Source organism: Salvelinus alpinus, chromosome 18 (genome assembly GCF_045679555.1).
Source record: "Salvelinus alpinus chromosome 18, SLU_Salpinus.1, whole genome shotgun sequence".
NCBI classification, from domain to species: Eukaryota; Metazoa; Chordata; class Actinopteri; order Salmoniformes; family Salmonidae; genus Salvelinus; species Salvelinus alpinus.
The window spans coordinates 18,562,392-18,581,910 of NC_092103.1; the positions used below are offsets into that span (position 1 = coordinate 18,562,392).

General features: G+C 42.2%; 1 protein-coding gene across 2 annotated transcripts in view; it reads left to right on the forward strand.

Annotated features, from left to right (window-relative positions):
• Positions 1-19,519, forward strand: part of LOC139543939 (leucine-rich repeat transmembrane neuronal protein 4-like) — a 69,427-nt gene that overhangs the window by 17,849 nt on the left and 32,059 nt on the right. Inside the window, exon 2 of one of the 2 annotated variants that reach the window (XR_011668774.1) lies at positions 17,120-18,830. Coding sequence is in view for 1 of the 2 variants with exons in the window: in XM_071350498.1 (XP_071206599.1) it covers positions 17,120-18,759 (1,640 nt within the window). In the remaining variant the exon portion in view is untranslated. The remainder of the gene's footprint in view (positions 1-17,119; positions 18,831-19,519) is intronic. The other variant, XM_071350498.1, reaches the window with a different exon arrangement.

The window sequence follows — 19,519 nt, forward strand, 5'->3', positions numbered from 1 at the left end:
TTCTTCCATGGCCTGCATACTCACCAGACATCACCCATTGAGCATGTTTGGGATGCTCTGGATCAAAGTGTACGACAGCGTGTTCCAGTTCCCGCCCATATCCAGCAACTTCGCACAGCCATTGAAGAAGAGTGGGACAACATTCCACAGGCCACAATCAACAGCCTGATCAACTCTACAGTGGGGAGAACAAGTATTTGATACACTGACGATTTTGCAGGTTTTCCTACTTACAAAGCATGTAGAGGTCTGTAATCTTTATCATAGGTACACTTCAACTGTGAGAGAAGGAATCTAAAACAAAAATCCAGAAAATCACATTGTATGATTTTTAAGTAATTAATTTGCATTTTATTGCATGACATAAGTATTTGATACATCAGAAAAGCAGAACTTAATATTTGGTACAGAAACCTTAGTTTGCAATTACAGAGATCATACGTTTCCTGTAGTTCTTTACCAGGTTTGCACACACTGCAGCAGGGATTTTGGCCCATTCCTCCATACAGACCTTCTCCAGATCCTTCAGGTTTCGGGGCTGTCGCTGGGCAATACGGACTTTCGGCTCCCTCCAAAGATTTTCTATTGGGTTCAGGTCTGGAGACTGGCTAGGCCACTCCAGGACCTTGAGATGCTTCTTACGGAGCCACTCCTTAGTTGCCCTGGCTGTGTGTTTCGGGTCGTTGTCATGCTGGAAGACCCAGCCACGACCCATCTTCAATGCTCTTACTGAGGGAAGGAGGTTGTTGGTCAAGATCTCGCGATACATGGCCCCATCCATCCTCCCCTCAATACGGTGCAGTCGTCCTGTCCCCTTTGCAGAAAAGCATCCCCAAAGAATGATGTTTCCACCTCCATGCTTCACGGTTGGGATGGTGTTCTTGGGGTTGTACTCATCCTTCTATTCCTCCAAACACGGCGAGTGGAGTTTAGAGCAAAAAGCTCTATTTTTGTCTCATCAGACCACATGACCTTCTCCCATTCCTCCTCTGGATCATCCAGATGGTCATTGGCAAACTTCAGACGGGCCTGGACATGCGCTGGCTTGAGCAGGGGGACCTTGCGTGCGCTGCAGGATTTTAATCCATGACGGCGTAGTGTGTTACTAATGGTTTTCTTTGAGACTGTGGTCCCAGCTCTCTTCAGGTCATTGACCAGGTCCTGCCGTGTAGTTCTGGGCTGATCCCTCACATTCCTCATGATCATTGATGCCCCACGAGGTGAGATCTTGCATGGAGCCCCAGACCGAGGGTGATTGACCGTCATCTTGAACTTCTTCCATTTTCTAATAATTGTGCCAACAGTTGTTGCCTTCTCACCAAGCTGCTTGCCTATTGTCCTGTAGCCCATCCCAGCCTTGTACAGGTCTACAATTTATCCCTGATGTCCTTACACAGCTCTCTGGTCTTGGCCATTGTGGAGAGGTTGGAGTCTGTTTGATTGAGTGTGTGGACAGGTGTCTTTTATACAGGTAACGAGTTCAAACAGGTGCAGTTAATACAGGTAATGAGTGGAGAACAGGAGGGCTTCTTAAAGAAAAACTAACAGGTCTGTGAGAGCCGGAATTCTTACTGGTTGGTAGGTGATCAAATACTTATGTCATGCAATAAAATGCAAATTAATTACTTAAAAATCATACAATGTGATTTTCTGGATTTTTGGATTTTTAGATTTTTAGATTCCGTCTCTCACAGTTGAAGTGTACCTATGATAAAAATGACAGACCTCTACATGCTTTGTAAGTAGGAAAACCTGCAAAATCGGCAGTGTATCAAATACTTGTTCTCCCCACTGTATGTGAAAGAGATGTGTCCCTCTGCATGAGGCTAATGGTGGCCACAGCAGATACTGACTGGTTTTCTGATCCGCGCCCCTACCTTTTCTTTTAGGTATATGTGACCATTCCCAGTCATGTGAAATTCATAGATTAGGAGCTAATGAATTTATTTCAATTGACTGATTTCCTTATATGAACTGTAACTCAGTGAAATCTTGCAATTGTTGCATATTGAATTTATATTTTTGTAAAGTGTATATAAACTCTGTTGCCAGTTTATTAGGTATTAGTACCATCTAGTACCTGGTCAGAGCCCCCTTTGCTTCCAGAACAGCCTGAATTATTCAGGGCATGGAAACATTGCTCAATTGGTATCAAGGGAAACATTCCCCACACCATTACACCACCACCAGCAGCCTGTACCATTGACACCAGACAGGATTGGGCCATGGACTCATGCTGCTTATGCCAAATCCTGACTCTGCCATCAGCATGACACAACAGGAACTGGGATTCGTCAGACCTGGCGATGTTTTTCCACTCCTCAATTGTCCAGTGTTGGTGATCGCGTGCCCACTGGAGCCTCTTCTTCTTGTTTTTAGCTGATGGGAGTGGAACCCAGTGTGGTTGTCTGCTGCAATAGCCCATCCGTGACAAGTACCAACGAGTTGTGCGTTCAGAGATGCCATTCTGCACATTACTCAGACCACTGTTGTAGAGGTCGACCGATTATGATTTTTCAACGCCGATACCGATTATTGGAGGACCGAAAAAAGCCGATACCGATTAATGGGACGATTTTTATATATATATTTGTAATAATGACAATTACAACAATACTGAATGAGCACTTTTATTTTAACTTAATATAATACATCAATAAAATCAATTTAGTCTGAAATAAATAATGAAACATGTTCAATTTGATTTAAATAATGCAAAAACAAAGTGTTGGAGAAGAAGGTAAAAGTGCAATATTTGCCATGTAAAAAAGTTTAAGTTCCTTGCTCAGGACATGAGAACATATGAAAGCTGGTGGTTCCTTTTAACACGAGTCTTCAATATTCCCAGGTAAGAAGTTTTAGGTTGTAGTTATTATAGGAATTATAGAACTATTTCTCTCTATACCATTTGTATTTCATATACCTTTGATTATTGGCTGTTCTTATAGGCACTATAGTATTGCCAGCCTAATCTCGGGAGTTGATAGGCTTGAAGTCATACACTTGCTTGAAGCACATGCTTGAAGCACAGCGAAGAGCTGCCGGCAAATGCAGGAAAGTGCTGTTTGAATGAATGCTTACGAGCATGCTGCTGCCTACCACCGCTCAGTCAGACTGCTCTATCAAATCATAGACTTAATTATAATATAATAACACACAGAAATACGAGCCTTAGGTCATTAATATGGTCAAACCCGGAAACGATCATTTCGAATACAAAAAGTGTATTCTTTCAGTGAAATACGGAACCGTTCCATATTTTATCTAACGGGTGGCATCCCTAAGTCTAAATATTGCTGTTACATTGCACAACCGTAAATGTTATGTCATAATTATGTACAATTCTGGAAAATTAATTAGTCTTTGTCAGGAAGAAATGGTCTTCACACAGTTCGCAACGAGCCAGGCAGCCCAAACTGCTGCATATACCTGTCACGCCCTGACCTTAGAGATCCTTATTTATTCTTTATGTTTGGTTAGGTTAGGGTCTGACTCGGGTGGGAGAATCTATGTTTTCTATTTCTTTGTGTTTTTGGCTGAGTATGGTTCCCAATCAGAGGCAGCTGTCTATCGTTGTCTCTGATTGGGGATCATATATAGGTTGTCATTTTCCGTTTGGGTTTTGTGGGGAGTTATTTTCTGTTTAGCTGTTTTGTTGCCTGACAGAACTGTGCGCTTTCATTTTTTCTACTTTGTTATTTTGTGGCGGTGTTCAGTTTATTAAAAATCATGAACGCCTACAACGCTGCACCTTGGTCTCCTTCTTCATCCGACGAGTGCCGTTACAATACCCTGACTCTGCTTGCACAGAACGCAAGAGAAGTGACACAATTTCCCTAGTTAAAAGAAATTCATGTTAGCAGGCAATATTAACTAAATATGCAGGTTTAAAAATATATGCTTGTGTATTGATTTTAAGAAAGGCATTGATGTTTATGGTTAGGTATACATTGGTGCAACGACAGTGCTTTTTTCGCAAATGCGCTTGTTAAATCATCACCCCTTTGGCGAAGTAGGCTGTGATTTGATGATAAATGAACAGGCAGCGCATCGATTATATGCAACGCAGGACAAGCTAGATAAACTAGTAATATCATCAACCAGTGATTGTGTTAAGATTGTTTTTTATAAGATAAGTTTAATGCTAGCTAGCAACTTACCTTGGCTCCTTGCTGCACTCGAGTAACAGGTAGTCAGCCTGCCACCCAGTCTCCTCGTGGGGGTGTAATGTAATCGGCCATAATCGGTGTCCAAAAATGCCGATTACCGATTGTTATGAAAACTTGAAATCGTCCCTAATTAATCGGCCATTACGATTAATCGGTCGACCTCTACACTGTTGTACTGCACCATTATTTATGTGGCCCGCCTGTTAGCTAGCATGATTCTTGCCTTTCTCCTTCGACCTCTCATCAACGAGCTGTTTTCGCCCACAAGACTGCCGCTGACTGGATGTTTTTTGTTTGCCGTACCATTCTCTGTAAACCCTACACCCAGTCGTACGTGAAAGGCCCAGGAGGTCGGAAGTTTCTGAGATACTGGAACCGGCGCACTAGGCCCCGACGATCATACCACACTCAAAGTCGCTTAGGTCACTCATTTTGCCAATTCTAATGTCCAATCGAACAGTAACTGAATGCCTTGATCAAATCAAATCAAATGTATTTATATAGCCCTTCGTACATCAGCTGATATATCAAAGTGCTGTACAGAAACCCAGCCTAAAACCACAAACAGCAAGCAATGCAGGTGTAGAAGCACGGTGGCTAGGAAAAACTCCCTAGAAATGCCAAAACCTAGGAAGAAACCAGGCTATGAGGGGTGGCCAGTCCTCTTCTGGCTGTGCCGGGTGGAGATTATAATAGAACATGGCCAAGATATTCATAAATGACCAGCATGGTCAAATAATAATAATCACAGTAGTTGTCGAGGGTGCAACAAGTCAGCACCTCAGGAGTAAATGTCAGTTGGCTTTTCATAGCCGATCATTAAGAGTATCTCTACCACTCCTGCTGTCTCTAGAGAGTTGAAAACAGCAGGTCTGGGACAAGTAGCACGTCCAGTGAACAGGTCAGGGTTCCATAGCCGCAGGCAGAACAGTTGAAACTGGAGCAGCAGCACGGCCAGGTGGACTGGGGACAGCAAGGAGTCATCATCCAGGTAGTCCTGAGGCATGGTCCTAGGGCTCAGGTCCTCCGAGAAAGAGAGAATTAGAGAGAGCATACTTAAATTCACACAGGACACCGGATAAGACAGGAGAAATACTCCAGATATAACAGACTGACCCTAGCCCCCCGACACAAACTACTGCAGCATAAATACTGGCGGCTGAGACAGGAGGGGTCAGGAGACACTGTGGCCCCATCCGATGATACCCCCGGACAGGGCCAAACAGGCAGGATATAACCCCACCCACTTTGCCAAAGCACAGCCACCACACCACTAGAGGGATATCTTCAACCACCAACTTACCATCCTGAGACAAGGCCGAGTATAGCCCACAAAGATCTCCGCCACGGCACAAACCAGGGGGGGGGGGCGCCAACCCAGACAGGAAGACCACGTCAGCGACTCAACCCACTCAAGTGATGCACCCCTCCTAGGGACGGCATGGAAGAGCACCAGTAAGCCAGTGACTCAGCCCCTGTAATAGGGTTAGAGGCAGAGAATCCCAGTGGCGAGAGGGGAACCGGCCAGGCAGAGACAGCAAGGGCGGTTCGTTGCTCCAGAGCCTTTCCGTTCACCCTCACACTCCTGTGCCAGACTATACTCAATCATATGACCTACTGAAGAGATAAGTCTTCAGTAAAGACTTAAAGGTTGAGACCGAGTCTGCGTCTCTCACATGGGTAGGCAGACCATTCCATAAAAATGGAGCTCTATAGGAGAAAGCCCTGCCTCCAGCTGTTTGCTTAGAAATTCTAGGGACAATTAGGAGGCCTGCGTCTTGTGACCATAGCATACGTGTAGGTATGTACGGCAGGACCAAATCGGAAAGATAGGTAGGAGCAAGCCCATGTAATGCTTTGTAGGTTAGCAGTAAAACCTTGAAATCAACCCTTGCCTTAACAGGAAGCCAGTGTAGGGAGGCTAGCACTGGAGTAACATGATCAAATCTTTTGGTTCTAGTCAGGATTCTAGCAGCCGTATTTAGCACTAATTAAAGTTTAGTGCTTTATCCGGGTAGCCGGAAAGTAGAGCATTGCAGTTGTCTAAACTAGAAGTAACAAAAGCATGGATTCATTTTTCTGCATCATTTTTGGAAAGAAAGTTTCTGATTTTTGCAATGTTACGTAGATGGAAAAAAGCTGCCCTTGAAACAGCCTGTCTGCCTGCTTTATATAGCAAGCCACGGACATGAGACTCACTGTCTACCTAATAAACTGGCTACTGAGAGCCTTCAGAAAGTATTCATACCCCTTGACTTATTCCACATTTTGTTGTGTTACAACCTGAATGCAAAATTGATTAAATTATTGTTTTTTCTTCACCCATCTACACACAATACCCCATAATGACAAAGTGAAAACATTATTTTAAAGATTTTAGAAAGTTTATACAGAAATATATCATTCACATAAGTATTTCTACCCTTGAGTCAGTGCTTTGTAGAAGTACCTTTGGCAGCGATTACAGTTGTGAGTCTTTCGGGGTAAGTCTCTAAGAGCTTTCCACACCTGGATTGTGCGACATTTGCCCATTATTCTTTTCAAAATTCTTTAAGCTCTTTCAAATTGGTTGTTGATAATTGCTAGACAACCATTTTCAGGTCTTGACATAGATTGTCAAGTAGATTTAAGTCAAAACTGTTACTCTGTCACGCAGGAACATTCACTGTCTTCTTGGTAAGCAACTCCAGTGTAAATATGGCCTTGTGTTATAGGCTATTGTCCTACTGAAAAGTGAATTAATCTCCCAATGTTTGATGGAAAGCAGAAAAGCAGGTTCTCCTCAAGGATTTTGCCTGTGCTTAGCTCCATTCTGTTTCTTTTTTTATACTGAAAAACTCTCCAGTCCTTAACTATTACAAGCATAGCCATAACATCAAACAGCCACCACAATGCTTGAAAATATGGAGAGTGGTACTCAGTTATGTGTTGTATTGGATGTTATGTGTTGGATTGGATTTGCCCCAAACATAACATTTTGTATTCAGGACAAGAAGTGAATTGCTTTGCCTCATTTTTTGCACTATTAATTTAATGCCTTGTTGCAAACAAGATGCATGTTTTGGAATATTTGTATTCTGTACAGTATTGTAGAGTAACTACAATGTTGTTGATCCATCCTCATTTTTCTCCTGTTACAGCCATTAAACTCTGTAACTGTTTTAAAGTCCTTCCTCTCCGGCATATGAGCTAGAAAGGATGCCTGTATCTTTGTAGTGACTGGGTGTATTGATACACCATCCAAAGTGTAATTAATAACTTCACCAACTTCCATGTCTGCTTTCCCCCCCCCATCTACCAATCGGTGCCCTTCTTTGCGAGGCATTGAAAAACCACCCTGGTCTTTGTGGTACAGTATGTGTGGAGTACATAGATCAGGTAATCATTTAAAAAGCATATTAAACACTATTATTGCACACAGTGTGTCCATGCAACTTATTAAGTGACTTGTTAATCAAGTTTTTACTCCTGAACTTATTTTAGCTTGCCATAACAAAAGGAGTTGAATACTTATTGACTCAAGACATTTCATCTTTTCATTTTTTATTAATTTGTAAAAATGTTAAAAACATAATTCCACTTTGACATGATGGGTAATTTTGTGTAGGCCAGTGACAAAAAAAAATCTAAATTGAATCCATTTTGAATTCATTCAAGGGGTGTGAATTCAGTCACTCTGACAGAGCAGTATACAATATGTATGTGTGTGCGTATGTATATACAGTATTTAGTCAGCCACCAATTGTGCAAGTTCTCCCACTTAAAAAGATGAGAGAGGCCTGTAATTTTCATCATAGGTACACTTCAACTATGACAGACAAAATGAGAAAAAGAAATCCAGAAAATCACATTGTAGGATTTTTAATGAATTTATTTGCAAATTATGGTGGAAAATAAGTATTTGGTCAATAACAAACAAGCAAGATTTCTGGCTCTCACAGACCTATAACTTCTTCTTTAAGAGGCTCGTTACCTGTATTAATGGCACCTGTTTGAACTTGTTATCAGTATAAAAGACACCTGTCCACAACCTCAAACAGTCACACTCCAAACTCCGCTATGGCCAAGACTAAAGAGCTGTCAAAGGACACCAGAAACAAAATTGTAGACCTGCACCAGGCTGGGAAGACTGAATCTGCAATAGGTACAGTGGGGAGAACAAGTATTTGATACACTGCCGATTTTGCAGGTTTTCCTACTTACAAAGCATGTAGAGGTCTGTCATTTTTATCATAGGTACACTTCAACTGTGAGAGACGGAATCTAAAAATCTAAAAATCCAAAAATCCAGAAAATCACATTGTATGATTTTTAAGTAATTAATTTGCATTTTATTGCATGACATAAGTATTTGATCACCTACCAACCAGTAAGAATTCCGGCTCTCACAGACCTGTTAGTTTTTCTTTAAGAAGCCCTCCTGTTCTCCACTCATTACCTGTATTAACTGCACCTGTTTGAACTCGTTACCTGTATAAAAGACACCTGTCCACACACTCAATCAAACAGACTCCAACCTCTCCACAATGGCCAAGACCAGAGAGCTGTGTAAGGACATCAGGGATAAAATTGTAGACCTGCACAAGGCTGGGATGGGCTACAGGACAATAGGCAAGCAGCTTGGTGAGAAGGCGTGCAGGCGTGCCAAGCTTGGAGTGTCATACCCAAGAAGTCTCGAGGCTTTAATTGCTGCCAAAGATGCTGCAACAAAGTACAGAGTTCTTATGAAAATGTAATACTTCTGTTTATAATTTTTTATAAATTAGCAAACAATTCTAAAATCCTGTTTTTGCTTTGTCATTATGGGTTATTGTGTGTATATTGGTGAGGGGAAAAAAGAGTTATTCCATTTTAGAATAAGGCTCTAACCCGGTGGTACTCATTCCACGAGCACTTAATTTGCAGCTTCCAGTGATTTTCCTGTTTTATATTCATAATACATAACAATGATACAATTTCAATTCAATGTGTTTTAATGCAGGCCTGAATCACTTCATTGAATATATCTATTGTTCCCTGGATGGCAGATAGATGGCAGTATAGCGCAGCTGTTGAACAGAAAGGCTGAACTAGAACGTTTGCTGAAATAGAACACAACTGCTCAGCTACAGCAACCGACACATCAGTTTGCTACTAGCTAATTTTGCAGTCTGATCGACATGGATCGATTTATTGTAAAAAAGAAACGTAAATTTATTGACAATGAACATGAGGTGGAAGAGTTGGAAAACAACGTGACAGCTATGAACGAACAACCACCGGAGAACCAGGAAAATCAGGAAGATGGCGGCGGGGAAATGCAGCTAGCTAACATGGCTAACATGGCTCCGGTGGCAAAGAGAAGGATTCGGTCAATTCAAGAAAAACACAAAGTTCCAAGAGAAATGGACATACCAGTATTATTTTGTACTGCATGATGGGACTTGCTCAATTTGCCAGAGAGCAGTCAATTGTTTTAAACGAGCAAATTTAGAGTGACATTTCCAGTCACATCATGCCCACTTTGACAAAACAGATCTGCCACAAAGCAACCACAGAAACAGCAAAATAGCACAACTCAAAGGACAGCTCAAAGGACAACAACAGATGATGGACAGATCTAGCACTGTTGCAGAGAAAACCACAGAGGCAACATATGAGATTGCTTGGATACTCGCGAGAAACAAGAAGGCCTTCACAGATGTGGAGATTGTCAAATAATGTTTTTTGGCCTCAGCTGAAATATTGTATGCTGATTTCACAAACAAGGAAGCTATTTCAAAGCAAATTAAGGGACTGCAACTCTGACTCGACCATCACAAGACACATAGAAGACATCGGCGAGGACATCGGTAAGCAACGGATTACTGACATATCCGTGGCGCCGTGTTTTAGAATTGCATTTGACAAAAGCACTGATGTAAGTGACATTGCCCAATTATGTGTTTGGGTCCGCTTCCCTCAAAAATGTTTACTGCCCATGTTACATTTTTTGCTGATAATAATATCTGGCAAATCTGGCATCTGTGTGCACTGACGGCACCCCAAACATGCGAAGTAAGGAGAAGGGATTCATAGGCCTGGTGAGAAAGAGAGAGGATATTCCCGAATTTGTTACATTTCATTGTACAGTGTCATTCATCAGGAAGCACTTGTGGCTAAACTCAAAGAATGTGATGCAGCAAGTCGTGCACGTGGTGAACATTTATTATTGCAAGGGCACTGAGTTGCTGGAGGAATACCAGACAGAATACGGCGACTTGATATTTCACAATGAGGTGAGTTGGCTGTTTTGTGGCAGTTTTGGAAAGATTTCTCTTTCTCCTCCCTCAAATTCATGAATGTGTTGCAAGCAAGGGCAGAGAGGAGCCAGAGATGGATGATCCGTAGTGGATATTAATGCTGGCTTTTTAACTGACATCACCTGCTACCTGAACACGGTGAATCTCCAGCTCCAAGGGAAAGATAAAACTCTCTGCAAAATGCTGCGTGTGGTCACAGCATTTCAAAATAAAATCACCATACTGTTCATATTTCCCAAAACTCAGAGCAGTCACCACATCCAACCCAGGCATACTGCAACATTTTTAGCTGTGATGCATTTGTGTGTGTGTTGGAAGAGTTTAAGTAGTTTGAGTCAGGATTCAAGGATATCATGGAGTACAAGGAGTTGTTCAACTTCATTGAGAACCCCTTTCATGTTCTAGTGTCATCTTTTACCCCAGTCATCACAGCCCTCTGTCCTGACCGTGCTGGAATAGAGAGTGAGATAGTGGAGCTGCAGGCAAATGACACATTGTAAGGTGAACTAAGATCAGGTGATACCCATTTCTGGAGCCTTGTGTCAGGCACAGAGTATTCACTTCTGAAGCAGTGCATGCAAAAGGTGACAATTTTTGTCATCACTTATTCATGTGAAGAAACGTTTTCAACAATGAATATTGTGAAACAAAAACAGAAACAGACACACCTGGATTGCCTCACAAGGATAGCAACAACAGACTATACATTTAGAATGAATTCAGTCAAGGAGCAGAACGGACATTTTTGCTCATTCAACTACTGAGGTAACCCTTAATATGGGTCTTACACACATCGAATAGGCTACATAACATGTGTGTGTATATATTTGTGCTGTACATCAAATCAATTGCATGTGCTCTATTGCTCTGAATGTTCTCTCAATTGATAATGTCGGAAGAAAAAGTACAAATTAAAGATCTGTGTGGCCCTCTGAATGATTGTCTCAACCCAAAGTGGCCCCCTTACAAAAAATAGTGACTAACACTGCAGTAACCTAACAAAATGTGGAAAAAGTCAAGGGGTCTGAATACTTTGCAAAGGCACTGCAGGTTAGGACATTTTGAATGAGAGATTGATAAAAGGAAAGCCTGCACTTACTTTTTTTCTCAAACAGCAGCAAAGGTTGGTATTTAATCTCATTAAGGAAAAAAACCACAATTGCCTTTTTGAACTATACTCCCTTGTCTTTTCTTACTAGCACTAACTTTGTTGATAGCTACTTTATTAAGGGAAAAACGACTTACTATAACCACGTTTCCATCAACAGTTCTTATGTGAGTACTGCATAAAAGAAAATCTCGACCGCTACAGTATGATGGAAACAGTAAGTTTTGGTACAATTTTACAAATGCTGACAGATAATTTGTTTGTTTGACATGGTGGGATCTTTTTGTGTCTGTAAGATTAATTATGCGAGAAATTGCGGTGGAAATGCCTCCATGCGTAAATATTGCTATAATAACCATCATATTGAAGAAACTTGGAGTCACAGATTAAATAAGTTATGATGAAATTCACAAGGTGGTGAATGTGCATGGTGATGAGATTGATGCTACAGTTGAAGTCGGAAGTTTACATACACCTTAGCCAAATACATGTAACTTTTACTTGGTACTCATCCCGGATCCGGGAGCACCCCCCACAGTAAAAAAGCTGACTAGCATAGCCTAGCATAGCGTCACAAGTAAATACTAGCATCTAAATATCATTAAATCACAAGTCCAAGACACCAGATGAAAGATACAGATCTTGTGAATCCAGCCATCATTTCTGATTTTTAAAATGTTTTACAGGGAAGACACAATATGTAAATCTATTAGCTAACCACGTTAGCAAAAGACACCACTTTTTTTACTCCACCACTTTTTTACTCCATCAGTAGCTATCACTAATTCGACTAAATAAAGATATATATAGCCACTAACCAAGAAACAACTTCATAAGATGACAGTCTGATGACATATTTATGGTATAGCATATGTTTTTTTAGAAAAATTTGCATTTTTCAGGTATAAATCACAGTTCTACATTGCAGCTGCAATCTGAAATAGCGTTGGAAGCAGCCGGAATAATTACAGAGACCGACGTCAATTACCAAAATACTCATCCTAAAACATTTCTGAAAAATACACAGCATACAGCAATCGAAAGACACAGATCTTGTGAATCCAGACAATATTTCAGATTTTCTAAGTGTTTTACAGGGAAGACACAATATGTAAATCTATTAGCTAACCACGATAGCAAAAGACACAACTTTTTTTTTTCACCATTTTTTTCCTGCATCAGTAGCTATCACTAATTCGACTAAATAAAGATATATAGCCACTAACCAAGAAACAACATCATAAGATGACAGTCTGATAACATATTTATGGTATAGCATATGTTTTTTTTAGAAAAATGTGCATATTTCAGGTATAAATCACAGTTCTACATTGCAGCTGCAATCTGAAATAGCGTTGGAAGCAGCCGGAATAATTACAGAGACCGACGTCAATTACCAAAATACTCATCCTAAAACATTTCTGAAAAATACACAGCATACAGCAATCGAAAGACACAGATCTTGTGAATCCAGACAATATTTCAGATTTTCTAAGTGTTTTACAGCGAAAACACAATATATCGTTATATTAGCATACCACATGAGCTAACATCACCCCAGCATTGAATCAATGCAAAAGGGGCGATAACGTTATCGCCACCAAAATATATACATTTTTTCACTAACCTTCTCAGAATTCTTCAGATGACAGTCCTGTAACATCATATTACACAATGCATATAGAGTTTGTTCGAAAATGTGCATATTTAGCATCACAAATCGTGGTTATGCAATGTAATCTGTCAACATGGCATGCATTCTGGCCGGCGCCATCTTGGAAAGGCACCTATGTTTACGATTATTTATCGATTAGATTGACTAAAAAAATACAGGTTGGACAGCTAATGAAAGATGCATTGGTTATTAATGCAACCGCTGATTTAGATTTTTAAAATTAACGTTACTAGACATACATTGTGAGTTACAGCCAGACTAGTGCCGCAAAAAATGGCCGACAACTGCGTTTACATTTTTCCACATAAATACGTAATAAAATCATAAATAACTTTTGGACGAGCTTCCATCAGTATCTTGGGCAATGTGTCCTTTGTCCAAAAGAATCGTTGCTTTGTTGTAAAACGACCTCTTCAACTTCGGAACTAGCAGCTAACGATAGCTACACGGCACACACATGTCCAAATCCTCAAACGCAATACTAAGGAAATTCAGAAAAATAGCAATATACTCGCATAAACTGATATAAATCGGTTTCAAATAACTTCGTTATGATGTTTCTAACACCTATATCGAATTAAATCACAGACGGATATATCTTTGATCAATAACGAGAGCTTTTGAGCATGCCATTCTGAGGTCCTCCCTTGCGTCCTGGCGAGCGTCCAAAAGAAGGGACATCTCACTCCATTGCGTTTTATAAACTCTGAGAAACACGTAGAGACGCCATTCCACTTCTCATTGGTTACTGACATCCAGGGGAAGGCGGGTGCAGTTCATTTCGATCCATAGGGCATACACAGAGCTTAAAACTGATCCGAGATCAGAGACTATTTTTCAGAGCTTCGCATGTCCTGTCATGATTTTCGCTGTAGAAAGAGTTCTGGTTCACCCACAGACATAATTCAAACGGTTTTAGAAACTAGAGATTGTTTTCTATCCAATAGTAATAATAATATGCATATTGTACGAGCAAGAATTTAGTACGAGGCAGTTTAATTTGGAAATGTAAAAAAAATAATAATGCTAACAGCTCCCCCTATTGACAAAAGGTTAAACTCAGTTGTTCAGAATTCCTGACATTTAATCCTAGTAACAATTCCCTGTCTTAGGTCAGTTTGTATGCCTCCTTGTTCCCACACGCTTTTTCTGCCCACACAGTTTCTATAGGATTGAGGTCAGGGCTTTGTGATGGCCACTCCAATACCTTGACTTTGTTGTCCTTAAGCCATTTTGCCACAACTTAGGAAGTATGCTTGGGGTCATTGTCTATTTGGAAGACCCATTTGCGACCAAGCTTTAACTTCCTGACAGATGTCTTGAGATGTTGCTTCAATATATCCACATAATTTTCCTCCCTCATGATGCCATCTATTTTGTGAAGTGCACCAGCCCCTCCTGCAGCAAAGCACCCCCACAACATAATACTGCCAACCCCGTGCTTCACGGTTCATCAGCCCAGAGGAAATTTCTCCAAAAGTACGATCTTTGTCCCCATGTGCAGTTGCAAACCGTAGTCTGGCTTTTTTATGGCGGTTTTGGAGCAGTGGCTTCTTCCTTGCTGAGCGGCCTTTCAGGTTATGTTGATATAGGACTCGTTTTACTGTGGATATAGATACTTTTGTACCCGTTTCCTCCAGCATCTTCACAAGGTCTTTCGCTGTTGTTCTGGGATTGATTTACACTTTTCACACCAAGGTATGTTCATCTCTAGGAGACGGAACGCGTCTCTTTCCTGAGTGGTATGACGACTGCGTGGTACCATGGTGTTTATACTTGCGTACTATTGTTTGTACAGATGAACGTGGTACCTTCAGGTGTTTGGAAATTGCGCCCAAGGATGAACCAGACTTGTGGAGGTCTACAATTTTTTTTCTGAGGTCATAGCTGATTTTGAAGGTAGGCACTGAGTTTGAAGGTAGGCCTTGAAATACATCCACAGGTACACCTCCAATTGACTCAAATGATGTCAATTAGCCTAGCCGAAGCTTCTAAAGCCATGATATAATTTTCTGGAATTTTCCAAGCTGTTTAAAGGCACAGTCAATTTAGTGGATGTAAACTTCTGACCCACTGGAATTGTGATACAGTGAATTATAAGTGAAATAATCTGTCCGTAAACAATTGTTGGAAAAATTACTTGTGTCATGCACAAAGTAGATGTCCTAACCAACTTGCCCAAACTATAGTTTGTTAACAATACATTTTTGAGGTGGTTGAAAAATGTGTTTTAATGACTCCAACCTAAGTTTATGTAAACTTCCGACTTCAACTGTACATTCCAATAAATATCAAGGGTCTTTTTCTGGTGACATGATGATCGATGCTCGACTGCCATTTGACAAATACAAATATTAACGCTCTTATCCATAATAATGTCATAATGTAAGTAGACTATCCGCACTGTATCTGTGAGCTAGAGTGCATGTGTCAAGACCACAATGGGCACATTTGCTATTTAACGCAACAGTTTTTGTGACAAAACTATTGGTAGAGTTGAAAATGCAATGGAAACACATTGAACTTTAGATTTTTATTCAGTACATGAAAACTTAAGCGAAGTACATGTTGTGTGCACTAAGTCATCACTCGCTGATTTTTATCTGCATCAATTCAGTATGGTGGAAACACACCACTGGTGGGAAAATGCGCATATTTTCTTTATGCGGATTTTTGAATACTCACATGAAAATCGGTCACCAGCATCTGACTGTGATATGTGGTTGGCTCACATAGCGACCTTAATATGAATGCAATAACTGTGTCGCTCTGCATAAGAGTGTCTGCTAAATTACTTAGAACATTTACATTTTATAGATAAGTTTCAATATTCAATTGTTTCATTGAGGGCGTGATATCTAGCGTTCATCAGTGGCATGATGTGCCAGTTATGTCATTTCAGTAAATAGGGAATTGTTACACATTTTTGTCCTCACGGATATCAAACAGGGAACACTGCCCTAGAGAATGGGCTGCTTTGATCAGGGGTCCCATGTCAATGTACTGTACGGAGCCTCTGATCTCACACACACACACACACAGTCATCCATCCATAACCTAGAGACCTCCTCGATTACTTTGAAGTAACAATCCAGCTGAAGGTGCCACTTCATGGACACATCAGTTCTCAAGGGGATTCAATTTTGCTCACTGTCACGTCACACTGTCTTTATGCGCAAAGGGAAGACATCACACAGCAGGCAGCAATGTGCCTCAATTAGAGCTAAATCTACAGGTGTTCTTGTTTCCTAACAAATGGTTTTAAATGGGGACAAGACGTTATTATCTGCTGCACAAAGAGAACAAAGCAGAGAAGAATAGGATCAAAGCGTTGAATCCCAGAGGGGGTGAGAGGAGTGTTATGTGTCAAGACAAGTAGAGTCTTGTCTCCTGACTAGTTTATCAGGGCATAGGCCTGTAGTCTGTGTGCTGTCTACTGAAGCATTAGAAATGCAAGGAGCTGTAACACAAGACTATGAGCCTTGCACAGATTCACCGGGGTGAAAAGAGAGTACAATTACCCAGTACAAACATTGTGTGTGTGCACTTAGACATATTTGCAATGTCAATCAACAGACCTTGAAAGCGTAATATTCATAATACACTAACTGTTGTACACCAATTTCAAATAATTTGCAACGAGAATATGAAAACATGATGTATAGGTGTTTACTTATATGTATTAATTTCAAATCAAATATTTTTCAGAATATCCTTTTACAATGTACGGAACATCCTTGAGTGTGGCTATGATGAACGTACTCTAATTGAACTATAAAATCATTAATATTTATAATTTTATGGGTATTTCCATCTATGTGGATTAGTAAGAATTCCTCTCTAACATGCCTGCTTCTTCTCTCCCTTTCTGTCTCTCTATCCGTAGGTTCTAAGCTGTGTGATGGACGACTGGCGCACCTCCCACTCCTCCTGCTCCTCGTCCTCCAGGCCCTGCTGCTGCTCTGCTCTGGTGAACGCACCTGCCCCCACAGCTGCCGTTGTGAGGGGAAAATCGTCCATTGCGAGTCAGCTGGCTTTTCAGATGTCCCTGAGAACATCTCAGTGGGCTGCCAAGGCCTCTCTCTCCGCTACAATGACCTGCACACACTGCTCCCCTACCAGTTTGCCCACCTGAACCAAATCCTCTGGCTCTACCTGGACCACAACCAGATCTCTGCTCTAGATAGCCGGGCCTTCCAGGGGGTCCGCAGACTTAAAGAGCTGATCCTCAGCTCCAACAAGATCTCTCAGCTCCACAACGCCACCTTCCACGGGGTGCCCAACCTCCGCAGCCTGGACCTGTCCTACAACAAGCTGCAGATGCTGCAGCCGGGGCAGTTCCACGGCCTGAGGAAGCTGCAGAACCTCCACCTCCGCTCCAACGGCCTCACCAACATCCCCATCCGGGCCTTCCTGGAATGTCGCAGCCTGGAGTTTCTGGACCTGGGCTACAACCGTCTCCGGGCCCTCACCAGGACCACTTTCCTGGGGCTGCAGAGACTCATGGAGCTGCACCTGGAGCACAACCAGTTCTCCCGGATCAACTTCTTTCTGTTTCCACGTCTTGCTAACCTGCGGGGGCTCTATCTGCAGTGGAACCGCATCCGAGCAGTCAACCAGGGCCTGCCCTGGAGCTGGCACACGCTGCAGAAACTGGACTTGTCTGGCAACGAGATCCAGACCCTGGACCCAGCCGTATTCCACTGCCTGCCCAACCTACAGATCCTCAATCTGGAGTCCAACAAGCTGTCCAACGTGTCCCAAGAGGCAGTGTCTGCCTGGATATCCCTGACCTCCATCAGCCTGGCGGGTAACGTGTGGGAATGTGGGACAGGCATCTGCCCACTAGTGGCTTGGCTGAGAAACTTTCGAGGCACTAAAGACACCACCATGATATGCAGCAGCCCAAAGCATCTGCAGGGAGAGAAGATCATGGATGCTACGAGGAACAATGGAATTTGTGAGGAAACGGACTACTTCCAGACAGAAACTCCTTCCCCGACCCCAGATTTCATTGAGACGACACCCGACCCAACCCCTGCTCCCACCAGCCCCCCTCCACCCCTGCCTCCACCTACCACCCTGGTCCCCCTACCCCCACCTCTGCCTCAGCCCCTTCCCCGCCCCACCTTCCCAAGCCGGGTAGGAATTGACCCCAGAGACTCCCCTCCCCAGGCTCCACCCTCCCTCCGCAGCCTGGTGGTGACTCAGCCCCCAGAGTTGGAGCTCATGTCCTTCCACAAGGTAGTGGTGGGCAGTGTGGCGCTCTTCTTCTCCATGTCGCTCATCCTGACCGTCATCTATGTGTCGTGGAGGCGCTACCCGAACGCTGCACGGCTCCTGCAGCAGAGCTCCGTGGTGGGCCGCAAGCGACGGAAAAAGAGCCCCGAGCCAGAGCAGAACCTGAGCTCCCAGCTGCAGGAGTATTACATGAGCTACAACCCGGCCGCCACCCCGGAGGGTTTGGAGGTGCTCGGCAACGGGACTGGCTCCTGCACCTGCATCTCTGGCTCCAGGGAATGCGAGGTATGACCCGTCACATCAGCCTTTAAAAACAAAACCCCAAAAGCAAAAACACAAAGGCTCAAGAAAGAGAGGTAAATCCTTTATCAGGCATACACTGTTAAACCCCCATGCAGCTTTTGTAATTGTATTTTTAAATCATCACTGTATGTCTAATACATCACTGTGTGTGTTTATTTAATGAAAATAACTTCAAAATATATTTTAATAATTTATTTCCCTTTGTTAGGAAACTCATTTGAAGATATTTACATGCACAGCCCTGATTGGCTGATGGTCTAGAGCCCACCCCCTTACCCAGATGAACAGTCATTGGTCTATTATAATCTGATTGCATTGTGATATCACCTGGGCCAAAAGATCCATCCCACCTGAACAGGCTGAAATTGCAGGCGTTGTTTTCAAACCGCTCTTACACGAAAACGGCATTTTCACAATATCAGAGGGTTATTTCGATCTCATAGTGCAAAAAAAAGTCATACAAAATGGGGTAAGCACCCTTGAATCTTGGTTCATAATACGGTCGACTTAGAACCTTGACGGTTTCCAATTATTTCTGCGGTTTTGATTCATAAATCAAACTAGACACTGGAAACGTACATTTTTTATTTAGAACCAGGAGGCAATGGTAACCTAGCTCGGGTTCAGGGAGCTGCATTATTACACTGCCACGTGTCATGTTCGGCTCTCTGGCGTTAATGCACTTTGTTTCGTTTTTTGTTTGTATAGTTTATTTACCAATCAGCTTATTTTCGTACAGCGT